This window comes from Ranitomeya variabilis, chromosome 4 (assembly GCF_051348905.1).
Source record: "Ranitomeya variabilis isolate aRanVar5 chromosome 4, aRanVar5.hap1, whole genome shotgun sequence".
Lineage (NCBI taxonomy): Eukaryota > Metazoa > Chordata > Amphibia > Anura > Dendrobatidae > Ranitomeya > Ranitomeya variabilis.
The window spans coordinates 529753469-529771551 of record NC_135235.1 but is presented as its reverse complement, the minus strand read 5'-3'; the positions used below and the strand labels follow the sequence as shown (position 1 = coordinate 529771551).

The following is an 18083-nucleotide window of genomic DNA, read 5'->3' as shown; positions in this document are numbered from 1 at the left end:
CAGTTATTTTATTTATTTTACTCACTTATATAGCGCCATTAATTCCACGGCACTTTACAGACATTATCATCAGTTGGAAAATAATGAAAAACCCTTTTAGGCCTTAATGTTTCTAGCCACTTAAAGCAAACAACGTTCATAATACGGTAATTTAGCTTTATTTACAGAGACTTGTTTAACTGCAATAAATCCGACAGTTACTGATATACGGTAATCGTTGTCCTGCCATTTCCAAGAACTGTGGATTCGAATATCATCTGCTTGTATCTGCGCTCAAAGTCTACCAGGCTGATACCTACAGCACAGAAATATGAGTTAGGCTACGTTCACATTTGCGTTGTGCGCCGCAGCGTCGGCGCCGCAGCGCACAACGCAAACAAAAACGCGGCAAAACGCACGCTAAAACGCTGCGTTTTGCGCCGCATGCGTCGTTTTTGCCCGCAAGTTGGACGCAAAAAAAATGCAACTTGAAGCGTTTCTTGCGTCCAACGCTTGCGGCCATGCGGCGCAAAACGCAGCACAACGCATGTCCATGCGCCCCCATGTTAAGTATAGGGGCGCATGACGCATGCGGCGCCGCTGCGGCGCCCGACGCTGCGGCGCTGACCGCAAATGTGAACGTAGCCTTACCTTGTATACTACAACTAAATAAAAAAGCAGTATAATGGTCATAACATAACTAGGGGTGGTTATAACTTTTATAGGAGTCCAAAATATCTATTTACCAGGTTCTCCATGTTCTCTTTAGGCAATCAATCTTGGAGCGGTGGATGGTCTGACTCTTAGCAATCAATCAGCTGATCTATGGGTGTCTTTGGAGTTGGACCGCACTAATATGATATTAAATTTAGACCATCAATGTTTTGTGCTGGATTTTAAATTAATTTTCAGATTTTTTTTAAGTTAATACAAGGAAACAATTCTTATAACAGAAAAAAATAAAGACATGCTTACAATCGGAAACCACTTCTGCTTCACCAATGTAAGTAGGACGGTCTCCACTGAACAGGAAGCACTAGTCACCCGACCCTGCATCCAATCAGGGGACTAAGGGTACTGTCACACTCTGCAACTTTCCAACGATCACGACCAGCGATACGACCTGGCCGTGATCGTTGGAAAGTCGTTGTGTGGTCGCTGGGGAGCTGTCACACAGACCGCTCTCCAGTGACCAACGATGCCGAAGGCCCCGGGTAACCAGGGTAAACATCGGGTTACTAAGCGCAGGGCCGCGCTTAGTAAACCGATGTTTACCCTGGTTACCATCGTAAAAGTAAAAAAACCCAAAACCGTACATACTCACATTCCGGTGTCCGTCAGGTCCCTTGCAGTCTGCTTCCCGCTCTGACTGAGTGCCGCCGTAAAGTGAAAGCAGATCACAGCGGTGACGCCACCGCTGTGCTCTGCTTACTTTCCGGCCGGCAGTCAGTCAGAGCGGGAAGCAGACTGCGAGGGACCCTGACGGACACCGGAATGTGAGTATGTACGTTTTTTTTTTTTTTACTTTTACGATGGTAACCAGGGTAAACATTGGGTTACTAAGCGCAGCCCTGCGCTTAGTAACCTGATGTTTACCCTGGTTACAAGCGAACGCATCGTTGGATCGGTGTCACACACACCGATCCAACGATGACAGCGGGAGATCCAGCGACGAAAGAAAGTTCCAAACGATCTGCTACGACGTACGATTCTCAGCAGGGTCCCTGATCGCTGCTGCGTGTCAGACACAGCGATATCGTATGGATATCGCTGGAACGTCACGGATCGTACCGTCGTAGCGACAAAAGTGCCACTGTGAGACAGTACCCTAAGAGGTCAGGTCACTGAATGTCGTCATGTTATCACTTCGGTTCTAGTGAAGACCAACAAATTGGAAGACCTTGAGAAAAGGATCAATTCCGGTAGTAGTCAATATGCCATCTTAACCTTAAAAATAAGTAAAAAAAAAAACCTTTAAAGTGTCTTTATCCATTTACATGAAAGGGGTTGCAATTTAATATTGATGACCTATGCTCAGGGTAGACATAGAGCTACGTGGCACACCTGATGGGTGGGTGCTCAAGTAAGATTCCACTCCAAATAAGACACAAATGAAGAATTTGGCACTTCAACAAAGATTCAAAAATTGGAAATGTTTATTTTAGAAAATAAATCAACTGCATAAAGAGATAACCTTTCGGCCTTCATCAGAAATGGATTGCGTGGTATAATAGAGGAGTCTATTCCTAAAAGAATTATGGTTACAGCGCTAGGATATAGACATACACAAACTGAAGGCGCAGCCTGAATTTAAAGGCTAAAACTTTATCGGTGTATGTAGTGGAATGCTTTTCTGAAAAAAAAAATCCAATTTTTGCATCTGCCGTGGAGTGTCAAGTTCTTCATTTGTGTCTATGCTTAGGGTAGGTCATCAATATCAGATCTTTGGGGGTCCAACACCTGGATCAGCTCTCGTTAGCTCTGGGTGTAAATACTGAAATCATGGTAACCAAAGAACGCAGCTGAAAAGGAGAGCTGCATTCAGTGTGTTGCAGCTGCTGCTCTTGCCAGACCACCACTGATCTAAGGCTGATGATAGGTTATCAATATTAGATGGTCAGACAACCCTTTTAAAGACAAGTTAAGTTCCTCTACATTTTTTAAACACTCGAATACAGGAGAAGACCCTATGAAAAGGAAAATAATTAAATTTCTTAAATAATAACAGTGCTGCCAACCTCCACACAAGGCAAAGGTACTGTCCTGTACAGAGCCTCAAGCAGCAGTGCCACAGAACACCCAAGTAACACCATATAGTGTCCAAATTATACCAACCTACAAATAACAGCAAACATAATCAATGCAACCCATAACGTCTGTCACAAACAGTATCAACATAATGTAAATCAGTGAGGAACACAGCTCTGTATACACCAGCGTTACTAGATTACTCCCTAAATGCCTAATTTTATGGAGAAACATGTAGGAATTTGCAGAGGAGCCGAGGTTTACATTAGCGAAAGAGTTACTGGAGCTCTGGAGTATCTTGCAAAGCAAGTAGAAGTCTCAAAACACTTTCTCGGAGGTTCAGAAAATTAAGATTTCATGGAATAAGACTACTCACATAAAAAAAGGTGGAGACACTACTTTTTTTTTACAATTTCTACTCCTAAGATGGATCTTTCGTACTGTCATTGACCTACGAAACATGGATAAAGGTCTTAGGTACAGGCAAATGTACAAGAACGGCAGACTATGTGACTGTTATGGGGGCAGAGCCCCCGATGGGATGGCTGGTATCTAGGTTTGTATTACTCCCATTTCAGTTGGCGTTAAGAACCTGCACAGTACCGTGGTCTCCTCAGCTGCTATTATATTAGAAAATACAGAAGTGCAAAATGCATTTGGCGAAATTGGTGGGAGAATTAGAACATCCTGCTGCAAGAAGCTCCTAAAAGGGGCCCAATATTTATTTTTGTTATAGGGCCCTTGGTACCTAACTTGGTATCAGCACAGCTGACAGAGTAGGAACAATGCCTATCCCACTTTCTAAAAATCTCCAATAGGTCTCTGTAGCCTAGTGGGTCTTGGCATCAGCCTCCAATTAAGGACATGGGTTCTGTCTGAAACGTGTCAGAGGTTACATAAAACCTGCTTGCTCTGGAAATTTCTTTATTGAGCTCTAAACAAAAGCTTTTAATCCAGTTCGGTATTGGACTTGATTTGTCTGCTGTCAGTACCAGCCCGGCTTGTTGTCATGTTGCCTACTTACCAACTGTCTTGGAACATTCAGGAAGCTTGTACAAATTATAGGGAGACCTGGAAAAGATGGCAAATTCCCTGGGCCCTGACAAATCTTTTTGGAAATGAGCAATTCCTGAGTTTTCTTGTAACTTTTTTTTGGGTACGTACCCATGATCCAGAGTTGCTGCGGGTTTGACACTGCGCATTTTTGCAGCAACAAACCCGCAGCGGCCAGATGTTACAGCATAGTGGATGGGATTTCAAGAAAGGACGGACATGTGACGCGTCTCTCCAGACTGCAGCATGTCAATTTCTCTTACAGAGATGCTAGTCTCAACAAGAGAAATTTCACCAATAGACTGTATGGATGTGATAAATCTGCACAATTCAGTGAACACATGCGGATTTACCTGCGTTCAACAGATGGCAGCGCTTTGGACGCAGCGAACATGCTTTGTCCAAAGCGCTGCTAGTTCCGGACCATGGACACACGGCTGAGACTGAGGCATGGAGGGGACTGAAAAGAAGCACGGAGGGGTGAATAACAGGGGTAAAGAGGCAGGGAATGAATATTCAGGGCTACTCTAAAAGGGGGAATTACTGCTGACTGATTTCTTGATGTCAATCTCCAGAGCTGATAATGTCTGCTGGCGTTATAGAAGTTATAAGAATAGCATACTGTTATGATCATGATACCGACCGTTAAAGGGATTCTGTGTCACTTAAAAATTTGATGCCTTGTACTTGTACTTGCAATCACCTTCAATTAGCAATAAGGGGTGCTGCAGCAGTCATCTGCCTCGTTATGCAACTCGTCCCATACAATTGAGGAGCTGCAGTGCCAGGTACATTTATAGAAATATTCCTAAAATATGTGCAAAAAATGGGCAGATTCTGTAGAGAACGTGAGTTACTGCAGGAAAGGGCAGGGCAAAAGTTTTCCAAAGACACCTACTCTGTCATCATTGGGTGCTCCATTTCTCCAAAACCCATTTGAACTCATATGTAAATTAGTCTTCCAAGTGCGCTGTTGAGTATCAGTGTAATCACGATCATTGGGTCCGCTTTGCTTGTCCCCGCCAATGGTGCACTCGCTTGATTGAAAGAGGAAACAGAGGCTCTGCTGCACAACGTAATCTCTGCTCTCCACCGTCAATCATGAAGCGGTGGGAGACAATCTTACTGACAGGTTCAGTTTAAAGGGGTTATTCCATAAGCAACATATATGACATATACACAGGATAGGTGAAAATGTATTATCCCTGGGGGTTCAACGGCTGGGAACACTGTCGATTATGGGTCCAAAGGCTACAAGACTGGTGGCTGCACATGCTCCATTTACACAGGAGACTTGGGGCTTCTTGTTCTAATGATTGGGGAAGGGGTGGAAGACGTCTTAGCAGCTAGACCCCCAGCAATCATACATTTTTTCATCTGTCCTGTGGACAATTCTTATAATTTAAGGGGTTTTCCACTTTGAGAAAAGTAGTATTTAAACAATCAGATACTAGTTAAAAAATACAGATAGTACTCAACCTCCTCGAGTTCAGTGTCACCTTACTGCTGCTCTTTGTTGGCTGCAGTGGTGACATTGCGTAGATAGCGCACATCAACATTGTAGTCAAATGCCAAGCTTGGTGGCTTTCACCGTCTACATTAGCAGAGTCACTGAGCTAAGTGACTGGCTACTGCGGTGGCGAGCATTGAAGTGACATCACCGCTGTAGACAAAACACAGAGATGGATGCAGCAAAGGGGAGACGGCACCGGACCAGGGGAGGGTGAGAACTACATGTCTTTTTTACCTAGTATCTAATAGTTTTCTAAAAGCTTTTAACTTTTCTAAAAGAACAATACCCCGTTATAGGTGCTTTCAGGTTTCTAGTTCTGGTGGGGGTGGTGGGCTTGCTTGGCAACCGAGGTTTACGAACAGCCATTATTCTAGAAAAATTCCTTCCTAAAGCAGTTTTTCTGGATTCTCTTAAACTGAAACTAGCACATGTTAATACATTTGTCACCTGAAGGAAAACTCACTCCTATGTTGCTGAAGACTATGAAATACTGGCTTTATCTAGTCACAGCAGCAAGCATTCAATTGCTGCAGATCCATCTAATTATGATGATCTTCACAAGAGCAGAAATCTCTGTAATCTGGCCTGCTGGAATTGTCTGTAGGGCATATCCGTACTGTTCAGAGATCCATCTCCTCCGAATACTGTGAGAGCCTTGTGTGACTGCTGCAGGCACTGTGGCTAACACTGAGGGCACAGTGGTTGCCTTGCAGAGTGGCTATGACTGAGGCAATGTGGCTAGTACTGGATGCACTGTGACTGAAATAACTATGGTAGAATTAAAACGAAACCGAGGGAATTATGGCTCTTGTTGTCTTGGAGTAATTACACGTGCCAAAGGGGCGTATTGTTTTGAGGCATTACAGCTGACACTGGGGCATTGTGGTAGCCATTGTTTGTGGGCATTACAGCTGACACTAGGGGGCTGTGGCTGCCACTGTGCTGAGTGCTGACACTGGGGCACTGTGGCTGTCATTGTTTAGGGGCATACAGCTAACTCTGGGGGATTGTGGCTGCCACTGTGTTGAGTGCTGACATTGGGGCATTGTGGCTGCCATTGTTTTGAGTGCTGACACTAGGAGATTGTGGCTGCCATTGTTAGGGGGCATTAAAGCTGATACTGGGGCATTGTGGCTGTCATTGTTTGGGGGCATTACAGCTGATACTGGGGCATTGTGGCTGTCATTGTTTGGGGGCATTACAGCTGATACTGGGGCATTGTGGCTGTCATTGGGGGCATTACAGCTGATTCTGGGGCATTGTGGCTCTCATTGTTTGGGGGCATTACAGCTGATATTGGGGCATTGTGGCTGTCATTGTTTGGGGGCATTACAGCTGATACTGGGGCATTGTGGCTGTCATTGTTTGGGGGCATTACAGCTGATATTGGGGCATTGTGGCTGTCATTGTTTGGGGGCATTACAGCTGATACTGGGGCATTGTGGCTGTCATTGTTTGGGGGCATTACAGCTGATACTGGGGCATTGTGGCTGTCATTGTTTGGGGGCATTACAGCTGATACTGGGGCATTGTGGCTGTCATTGTTTGGGGGCATTACAGCTGATATTGGGGCATTGTGGCTGTCATTGTTTGGGGGCATTACAGCTGATACTGGGGCATTGTGGCTGTCATTGTTTGTGGGCATTACAGCTGACATTTGGGGCATTATGGCTGTCATTGATGGTATTACTGCTGACATTTGGGACCTTGCCATCATCATATTATGACGAATTAGGACTGGCACTGGGGCATGAAGACTGTAATAGGCATGGAAACATTGTGGATGTTTATGAGGGTATTATGGCTGTCGTTGTGAGGGTATTTTGGAGAAACTATTGAGGAATATCATGAGAATAAGAAAACTGTTGCAGTGTGCAATGGCCATGATAAGGGAAGGACCCCAATAATACATTAAAGATAACCAAACACAATCATAAACTTCCAAAATCTAATGTTAATGCTTATTTACATATTTCTATTGGTGCTGCTGGTTGAAATGGGCAGATTTATATAAAAGGCATAAATTGCATTTCAGGCCATACATTGGCACCACCTGTAGTTACAGCCTGTCAGATACATGGGAATCATGCATACAGTATAGTGACTGCATCTGATGTCTTAGTCACTGTCAGTGTAGACAGGAGCAGCAGCTGCTGCAGAGATTAGTAGCCTCTGTCACATCTACATTTTGTGGGTGTATAACGAGGTTTATCAAAAACTCCTTCCATCACATATGCGTGAACTTATGTCTCTGCTCTGAAGAGTCCACATAGAGCCGTAGAATGGTCATGTCAGAAACCTCACAGGTTATGATTAGATGAAATAGCATTATAATTAGTCTTTCAGCTGCAATACACCAGTGTTACTGGAGTCCAGACTTTATTCAGAAGCACATCTCAGGATAGCAAAAATAAGAGGCAAAATGGAAAAATTTACAGAAGTTCTCCTCCCTTCAAAGTTTTTATCCACTTAATAATATATTGTAGTCATCATATTATATAGCAGTGTACTTACAATTGCTCATTTTGCCTTTCTACCCAGCTAATTCTTCTCTTTTCTCTGCTATATGTAGTAACAGGAAGTCTCTTGTCCCTGCATTTGTCATTCCCCTTTCCAACACCTCACCCTTCAGGGAAATATGCAGTGACTTATGAGTCATACAGGGAAAAGTGACCTTCTGCTGTTTCTACATAGAGTTTAGAAGGATTCAGCTAGTCAGTGTTTAATCATGTGATGTCACAGATCTAATGGAAAAGAGAATAATTACCTGGGTAGAAAGGAAAAATAAGCAACTGTAAGTGCACAGTGCTATATAATATGATGACTGCAATATATTAAGAGGATAACAATTTTGATGGGAGGAGTATTTCTTTAAGGGATGATTCAGTTTCGAACATTCCTGCACCTTTGCCCAAAACGTGTGGCATAAAAACAATGGCATAGCTAAGCTATTCTGCATATGAACATAGATTTAGGTTGCTGCCCTACGCTTGTGTGTAAATACCTATAAGCAGTGAGGCTTACCCTCTGTTCGGTTTATCTGTTAGAAAACATAAAGGCCCTTTCACGAGGGCCCATTAGCAAACAATCCAGTGTCTATTAGCGCGCTTGTTCCCAATCATCGGTCCGTGTACACATGGCACCGATTAACAGACAAGCGAGCAAATACTGCTCACAGTTTTCTGATAGCTACGGCCAAGAAAATAGTGATCATTTGTCAGCAGAACATCTCCCCATGAAAACAATATGCAAACTATATGGGGCAGAACGATTGTATTACCAATAGTTTGCATCAGCACCCTGCAAAAGGCCTTTTACATGAACCCTGATTGATTTCAAACAAGCATTCTGCCTATGCACAGTAAACGCAGTTTAGCTGAATGATTATTTACATCAAAAACAAGGAAACAGTGATTGATTACTGTCTAATGATTCAGCAAAGATGCTGGGACAAGTAATGCTCAACATTTCTCCACACAGATCAGTCATCAATGTTCAATAACTTGAGTGGGCAAGCGTAATGCAGAAATCTGAGCAATATCGGACACGTCTTTGTCATTTTTTTTGCTGACCATCATTCAGCCAAAAAACCCAAACATGTTTAGTTAAAAACTGGAAAGCACATATACGTGAGAATCGAATTTATGAATGGGGCCTTAGGAGTATGTGATTGTCCCTGTTGGACATTGCTTTCTGCTCCCACACTAAAAACACATTGGGGGGATTTACACAATGCAATTCTTTCTATAATGTGATGAGGACATTGGATTTATGTTACATGCGATTAGTCATTTAATCTGGATCTTAATTGGATTTATAAAAAAGCCAATCAATCTTATACCCGTTATGCGTTACTTATAATAATAGCATAGCAGGAATTTATATCGGCGAGACAGAACCAAATTTATGGACTCTCATACCAAAATACCTTGAAATCGTACCCACTAAGAAAAATTGAATGCATTTGGCCAGCTTTGGGGTATGTTCACAAATGGCAGATATTACAGTAGCAGCAAGGTAGATGAGATTTGGTGGTTGGGCAGCACGGTGGCGCAGTGGTTAGCACTGCTGCTTGCAGCGCTGGGGCCCTGGGTTCAAATCCTATCCAGGACGACATCTGCAAGGAGTTTGTATGCTCTCCCCATGTTTGCGCGGGTGTTCTCCAGTTTCCTGCCACATTCCAAAGACATACTGATAGGGAATTAGATTGTCAGCCCCAATGGGGATAGTGATGAAAACGTCTGAAAAGTGCTGTGGAATTATATATATATGGGCAACATGGTGGCTCAGTGGTTAGCACTGCAGCCTTGCAGCACTGGAGTCCTGGGTTCAAATCCCACCAAGACAACATCTGCAAGGAGTTTGACAGACAGATAGGGAATTAGATTGTGTGCCCCAATGGGGACAGCGATGATGATGATGTCTGTAAAACTGTGTGGAATTAATGGCACTATATAAGTGAGTAAAATAAATTAATTGATTCATGGGAGTATATAAATATATACAGGAAAATTGACCAAATTATGTCAAAATCTCAGTCGAGCCACAGTGTAGACATTTATTGTACATGGAAGTAATATATTGAGACTAGCCACATTTCATTGTTCTTTGTGGAAGTTATTGACTATCTAATGTACTGTATATAGACACAGCCTGGGAGATCTTAAAATCCCATCAGACTTGTAGAGACCCATGCATCAAAAAGAAGGACCAGTCAATGCGGATTTGAACCTATCCAATTCTGTTTCCCCAGGAAGAGGTCCAACAGCTGCTGGGGAGCTGGCAGTCATAGCTGTGGGTCACCATACCTATTGGAGGTGTATGAGCAGCTTTACGCTGACGGCCCATAGGTAATAATCTAATGATGTAATGTGCAGATGCAATCATCATGGAGCTAGCACTACAGGGTGACAGTGTGCGTGCAGCAGGGAGAGCCTGATGTGTTTATGTCTGCTGTGTCCACACAGCCTGTAAACTGAGCTGGGGTGGAGGTGGCTCCTCCATGATTTACTTTCAGTGTCAGTGTGCACAGGAAGTTTGTGAGCACGTTTATGGTGTAAAGTCAGCGAGGGCAATCACTTGGGATGCAAAAGGCAGAAATATATGAACAATGCACCAGAAACCCCAAAGTTATCCTAATACACCGATACCACCACGCTTGGCATTTACTTATTACATATCTAGGATTCCAACCTCTCACCACCTTCATGCACACAGATATCTGGCGTTCTGGATCCATATTAGACTGGGATCACTAGAGAGAATGATTTTGGGTGGTCTACCCTAAAGCCAGAGGTGTAGATGGAGGAAGGTTAAAGGCTAGGCGGTATGTCCCTGTATACCTTAGCAAGGGTGTTTAGATACAGGACTATTTGTAGTCTCAGGCCAGAGTTTCGGAATTATTATGTAGCAATAGATCCTGCTCTGTTGCACCTCTGCATGCACCCCCCTAATAACATCTGTCTTCTCCCCCCAAAAAAAGAACAATTTTATGCCCCTTTTTACAATTGTTTAAAACTCACTCTTATGAGATGTAAGAAGAATCCTCACCCGGCAGACAACGGATTACTATGTCAATGCCTCATGCAGCCAATACTACTTTTTATTTTAGCAGCTGAACAGATGTCTTCTCACTGCCACAGGTGGCGCAACCACAAGGCGACTCTGGACACAGTGACATGAAGCCATCGTAAAGCAGACCGCTTGTTGCATCTTACTTTTAGGATGTCCCATGAAAATAACAATGTTATATTGATGCGTACAACAAAATAATAACAAATGTCACCTATATATCCCTAGCCCAAAACAGATTTAAGGAGCCTGGGTCATCTCATGGAATTAGAACATCTGCATTCCCAGTTCTCCTAATTCACAAACTTGACCCCATTTTGGGTTGTATTCACCAACATTTACCCCAGACTGTAGGAGGACCACCCCAACAGCCACATGCATCAGCCACTTCCTTGTAATCCAGCTATAACTTCCTTACAGGACTTCCTTGCAAGAGGATGACCATCGGATCTCAGCTACAATCTCCTATCAATATTTACTATACAAAGCCTCTTTCTGCCTTTTTAGATCTCATCAGCGAAAATAACAAATCACAGCAAATCCAACCAGATCCCCAAGCAGCACACGGCCTAACCCAGAGCTGCCCCTGAGCCAGGACACCCCAGACATGGCTCACCTTCTCTACAGAGACCCCCCTGCAGGAACAGGGCACAGAGCCCCAGGATCCAGGGGTGCAGGTCCATCCCTCAGTGCCCTGCAGGCAGCACCATACTGCTCAGCCTTCCCTGCTTAGTCCAAGCACTTTCCTTCGGTTTTCGTCCTTGATTCTTCTGTAGCAGTAAAACTTCCAGCAAGTTGCTGCTCTGCTCTACTTCATTCCTCCACAAGACTTCCTGCAGGGAGGGGAGAGGCGGGGGCCATTACACATGCCCTACATAGGAGTGGCACTGGGATCCAGCACAGGAGGCTGCCCTCACTGCAGGCAGAGTGTTGGCAGTGCTGCTGCACCAGACAGCACCCCATGGACGCTGGGATCATACATGGACACCGCACAGTCAACATTGAAACAATAGCTTTAAGACAAGTTTATTAGAATATTGCATAAATAGCAATTACCCAACATGGAATGACTAATATTTAACAGTGGTGGAGACAAACTGCAAACAGCTACTTTCCTTACAGATGCAGGACAATCACAAGGAATTCTGTATCTGGGATTGCCATTTGCTGACAGTAACATAATACATTAGGGAATTGTTATTCATACAGTTTCCTAATCTGCTCTTTCTGAGGTTTGTACAGTACAATAGGTGCTAGGGCAGGCAGAACAGCAGTTCTAGCAGCACCTCCTATAAACAGTACAAGCTGATCTCCAAAATATCACACAGAATTCTGTATCTATGATTAAATGTGCTGACAGTAACATGATACCTTAGGGAATTGTTATTCATAGAGTTTCCTAATCTGTTCTTTCTGAGCTTTGTACAGCACTGTAGGTGCTAGGGCAGGCAGAACAGCAGTTCTAGCAGCACCTTCTACAAACAATACAAGCTGATCTCCAAAATATCACACAGAATTCTGTATCTATGATTAAATGTGCTGACAGTAACATGATACCTTAGGGAATTGTTATTCATAGAGTTTCCTAATCTGTTCTTTCTGAGCTTTGTACAGCACTGTAGGTGCTAGTGCAGGCATTGTAGCAATTCTGCCATCACCTCCTGCAAACAATATAAACTGATCCCCAAAATATCACACAGAATTCTGTATCTATTATTAATTGTGCTGACAGTAAAATAATACTTTAGGGAATTGTTATTCATGCAGTTTCCTAATCTGTTCTTTCTGAGGGTTTTGTACAGTACAATAGGTGCTAGGACAGGCAGAACAGCAGTTATGGCAGCACCTCCTGTAAACAATATAACCTGATCCCCCAAACTATCACACAGACTAATGTTATTCAATGGGGCAGTGCAGATGAGCGATTTTTTTCACACATAAAAAATAAAAATCGCAGCATGTATTAGTTTCTTCCTTGCATCGGATGAGACTTGCCCATTCAAGCCTATGTATTTATAAAACAAAAAAATAAGATTCCATACAGAGCCACCATGTAGGATCAAATTTTTACGGATACATTACAATTCTTTAACATAGGAAACTGTATTTAAAGGGTTTGTCCACTACTTTAACATTGATGGCCTAGCCTTATCTGTATCCGTAAATGACAAAATAAGAAAGTCATCCGAGTTAATTGCATGAAAGGCCACGTTCACACGTTCAGTATTTGGTCAGTATTTTACCTCAGTATTTGAAGGCCACGTTCACACGTTCAGTATTTGTTCAGTATTTTACCTCAGTATTTGAAGGCCACGTTCACACGTTCAGTATTTGGTCAGTATTTTACCTCAGTATTTGAAGGCCACGTTTACACGTTCAGTATTTGGTTAGTATTTTACCTCAGTATTTGTAAGCTAAAACCAGGAGTGGGTGATAAATACAGAAGTGGTGATATGTTTCTATTATAGTTTTCCTCTGATTGCTCCACTCCTGGTTTGGGCTTACACATACTGAGGTAAAATACTGACCAAATACTGAACGTGTGAACGTGGCCAAATGCGGACAATTTTTTTTAATAGTGTCGTGAATCCAGCCTTAAAGTTGAGAACTTGATGACATGATTACTTTATTGGCGGCCAAAGGCAGGCACTTTTGATTTGCTTTGTGAAAAATATTTTTTTATGCTTTTCTAAAGACGTTAAAAAATTTTATTTATGCTCCACTACAAAAATAATCTGATTCTAGAAATGTTAGGTTCATGAAAATGTGATTATTATACGTAATTTGTTTCTAATATTAATCAGAATTGACCACTTTCTGGAGCAATATAGTATATTAATCTTTTTCTCCTAGATATATCGGGTTAAATATTCCAGGGAATGTCAGGAGCCCGCTCATGATATCTGAGGTCATCAGATAAGGACGCTGCTTCTATTTATATCGGTGCATTGCAATAATTTGTTATGGCAACTAGCTACTCTCCAAGGCACCATGCATGATGGACCCTGGTGTCAGATAAAGACCACTCAACTGTCATCTGCATCACATGACTGCATCCTCCTGAAGGTCTAGATTAGGACTATTTGTCTCATTGCTTAATATTTCATTTATTATTAAGTTTATTGAAAGCAGTATTCCTGGTTATTTTTTTTCCCTGGTTTAGGAGGGTCTCCCCATGTGTATCTTCAAGAGAAAGCTGTGGTATATGTGACATTAAGTCACCAAAAAGCTCCAATAGTCTGAAATTGTTACCCTTATTTTTCACTGTTTTAACTTGTCACCAGGTTTCTGCTACCTCATCTGAGAGCAGCATAATGTAGGGGCAGAGACCCCGATTCCAACGATGTATCACTTAGTTTACTGGGTCCAGCAGTTGTGACACAATCGGAGTTTTATTGATGAAGCAGAGCTGAGAAAGTTGCCCACACCACAGCTTTCTGTGTACATTGTGTATTGACAGTAAGCTGCTAATCAGAGGAAGGGGCGTGGTTGGACCAGGGATCATGTTTGCTGTGGGCTGGACAGTGATAATCTCTTGGTGATAATACATTAATTGTATGGAAACAACAGCACACAGCCTAATAAGTGACACATCCCTGAAATCTGTGTATCACCCCCTACATTATGCTGTCCTTTTGAATGCCCACAGTATGCTCAATAAAATAAGAAACAAAGCATTTCTACCTCCTGGACAGGCTCCACCCATCCGTTCCAATTGATGTAACCCTTGGGGATCTTGTGACCTTGTTTATGTCACATGAGTGATTCAGCCTATCAACAGCCGCCATAAGACAGAACAGTGGGCACACTGGAGGGGGGGGGGGGGCATTAGTGGGCAACTCTTTTAATAAACTGCCTTCACCTACATCTTCCCCCAAGCCTGGCAAAGTGGATTGTTGGCTTTCCCCAACACCAATGGTCGATGTCTATAACTACGACCCTTCTGATGCAGTCATGTTGAGAGCAAGACCCAAGAAGTGTTCCATGACACAGGAATTCAGAGAGTCTTTGCGTCATACATCGCCCCCTCAGGCCTCACTCCAAGGAATATCACAGTGTGTCACTTTCATTTGGAACATATCTTTTAAAGGAATTTCCAGGATTTGAAAAAAAAAAGTGTTTTTTGTTTTTCCATCGAACAGCGCTACTGTTGTCTATAGGTTGTGTTTGGTATTGCGTATCCCTACTTAGACATATGTCTAGAAAAAGGTGTTGTGGGTATAACGAGTTATCAATTATCCATAGGATAGGTCATGATTACTAGATTGGTGGGGGTCCGACTGCTGGGACCACCCATGTTAACCGGAACTGAGTCCTTTAGTCACTTATGTTAATTTCCCATGTTGCCCTTTTAAATAGAGATCAGGGGCAAATAAGGAACATTTACTCCATTCCAGGTCTATGGGAATGACGGAGATAGGCGCGTAGAGAATTTGGCCATATTTGTCAGACTATAAGGCTTGGAATGGAGGGACGTGCACATTTGAACGAGAGAGACACAGTACGAATTCTGGTCAGACCCCCATCAATAGATTAGATGACAACTTGATATATGCAGCATACCCCTATAAAAAAACAATCAATGGTTTTTGACCGGCTGATATTAAGATGTAGGAAACATTATTTCTGGTACATCTTGAATTAATTTTTATCTCTCCATATTTCTTATTCTTCCAGGAAACATTCCATACGTTAAGTTGAATAATACTTAAGTGCTACTTGTGTGGAGAATGTTGAAGCAGGCGTGGCAGTGTGATGTATGCAGGAGAGTAGGATTTGCCGAGACACATTACAAGATGGAAGGGTAATTATGTTCCCTGACTGGTTGGGTCAGTCAGATTATCGGCCATTGTCTCCTCCCAGTGACTAAACTGTAAGCTTGTTAGAAAGTAGAAAACTGTGTACATATGGCGCCTCACCTGGTATCTCGTTGTAAGACTGAATAGTGACACTGCAGGCGAGCACACCCCGGGCCAATGCTTTACAAAAATAACAATCAAGTTTACATTCAAAAATAGCAAAAACATGACAATTATACAACGACAAGAAGGAACCAATACAGAAAGAATAAAAATAGGTAATAAATAAAATGAAATAAAATGAAAAACAAAGTGCATATAAAAGATAAAAACATGTAGAAATCAGCCCTCCCCCACCTATGAATGATCTATTGGACTTGTTGGCTTTTTAGATAATGGGTTTTGCTTAGGGCTCGTGCAGACAAACGTATTTTTAGTACGAGTGCAATCCAACAAAACATCAGATCGCTCTTGGACCAATGCATTTCTATGGGGCCGTGAACCTGTCTGATTTTTTATCTCAATGTGTGTCCAAGGAAAAAAATCGTAGCATGATCGATTTGCATCCAATATTAGGATCACACTCTGCCACGCAAGCCAATTAATTGGCGGAAACCATCGGACCACACTGGTATGACGTCTGAGTGCAGCCCCATTTTCATGGACTGAGAAGGTGGAGAAGTTTTCTTTTCATCTTCTCCTCATCCGAGAAAATCTTATCACAAAATCTGATCAGAGTGTGATTAGCATGATCGATCTGATTCTTTCAGGTGAGGGAAAATACAGTCGTGTGACCCTAGCTTTAGACTATCTAATATCCCATCCCATTATTATAAAAGAACTTGATGTATACTTTTGTAATTATTCAATAAAAGGAGATTTTAGGGTTTTCTTGTTTTTACTTTCTTATACACTATAAACCACCAGTCACGGGATTACCACAACAGTGAAGAGCCAGAAGACCACAATGTCTGATTGCTCCTACTCCTGCAATGAAAAAAAGCACTTCTCCTTCTTTTTAAATTGTGTTTATTTCTTTTGGCAGATAGGGGTCAATCGGCCATGTTGGGAGCTCTGGGAGTCTGAGCTCTCAGCTGAGCATGGTTAGCCACTGCCATCCCCTTTACATTCTGGGTCCTGATTCAAACCCATATCAGACCTACTTGTAGCTTTTGCTGCATGGCTTGGAGCAGAGGTATTCAAATGAGGAGTTTTGGAGGAGTTATATGTGACTGTTGCATGGTTTGTAAGTTTGAAACTTCCCTTCCCTCCTCTTACTTTGGTTATTCCCCTTCCTCCACTCCCCGGTGCATTCCTCTGTTACATGTGAGTGAATATTTGTATGCTTGGTATTTCAGTTCACCCTTGTTTGTGTTGCCTTGTTTGTCGGGTTGGTGTACTGCGGTGTACAGTAGCATCCCTTTTCCCTGGGTGGAGGAAGTGAAGAGACGGAGGGCTGATTCAGGAGATAAGGCAAGGGTGGTGACCCCAGCATCTTCACCTTCAGAAGTATCCCGGGGGATAAGGTGAGCTAGGGCACCCCCCAGTGGTAGGGACAGGGAAGGAGCCCTTGGTTCCGGGTCACCCGAGAGCTGAGTCGTGACACCACTTTATTGTTGACAAGATATATATCACACCCCTGAAAGAAAAGAGGCGAAATGCTCGTCTGGGTGGAGGGACACTGAGTCTGACATATCATCTATAGCTGTGACTTCACTACTGAAGGTATAGATACTTTATACAAGATTTACTATGCTGCTTGAGGTTACATTGAGTATATGGGGACATACCCAGGGGCGGATATATCATTGCCGCACAGGGGCCCAAGAAGTAAAGGGGCACATTTATAACTCCAAAGCAGGTGCAAGTTAGCATTTTTAGGAACTCTTGTGCTGTATAATGCTCATATATTGTCTTGCACCGGGGTCCTTTTGTGTCTGTGTCTGCCAGTGGACATAGCCATATTCATACTGTGGGTACGGAGTTTTCCTCATTTCATGGCACTGACATTGAATTATACCTCTTCACAGTTATGCCTCAGGTCTTATGTACACCTTGTATCTAGTTCAGGTATTTTTGTGTACCTCAAGCATGAGGTATTACCTGCTTTGTTACCTGTACGTTTTTTACATTTATTAATACATTATATTTTTTAAGATTATGTCATAGTTTTCTTCAGTTGTGTGTGATCATATTCCCAGCACAGTATTTGGTGTTGTCATGTTCTATAGAAGTGCTATACTGTATAATGCATTGTTATCAATATTACCTAATGACACTTAGATTTTTCTTTTTGCTTTATCGCATGTTATATTACGGAAGCACAATATGGTAGAAAATAGCATGTTCATGGGTCTGTAATACAGATCTATTGAGACCCCATATTCATGCATGCAGCATTGCCTTGCGTGCACTTATCC

At 42.6% G+C, this 18083-nt stretch overlaps 1 protein-coding gene across 2 annotated transcripts in view; it reads right to left on the bottom strand.

Annotated features, from left to right (window-relative positions):
* ERBB2 (erb-b2 receptor tyrosine kinase 2) overlaps positions 1-11711 on the bottom strand; it is a 121288-nt gene extending 109577 nt beyond the window's left edge. Inside the window, exon 1 of one of the 2 annotated variants that reach the window (XM_077252354.1) lies at positions 11481-11711. In XM_077252354.1, coding sequence (XP_077108469.1) covers positions 11481-11547 — 67 coding nt within the window. In that variant the 5' untranslated portion in view covers positions 11548-11711. The remainder of the gene's footprint in view (positions 1-11480) is intronic. The other variant, XM_077252355.1, reaches the window with a different exon arrangement.
* Positions 11712-18083: the final 6372 nt, after the last annotated feature.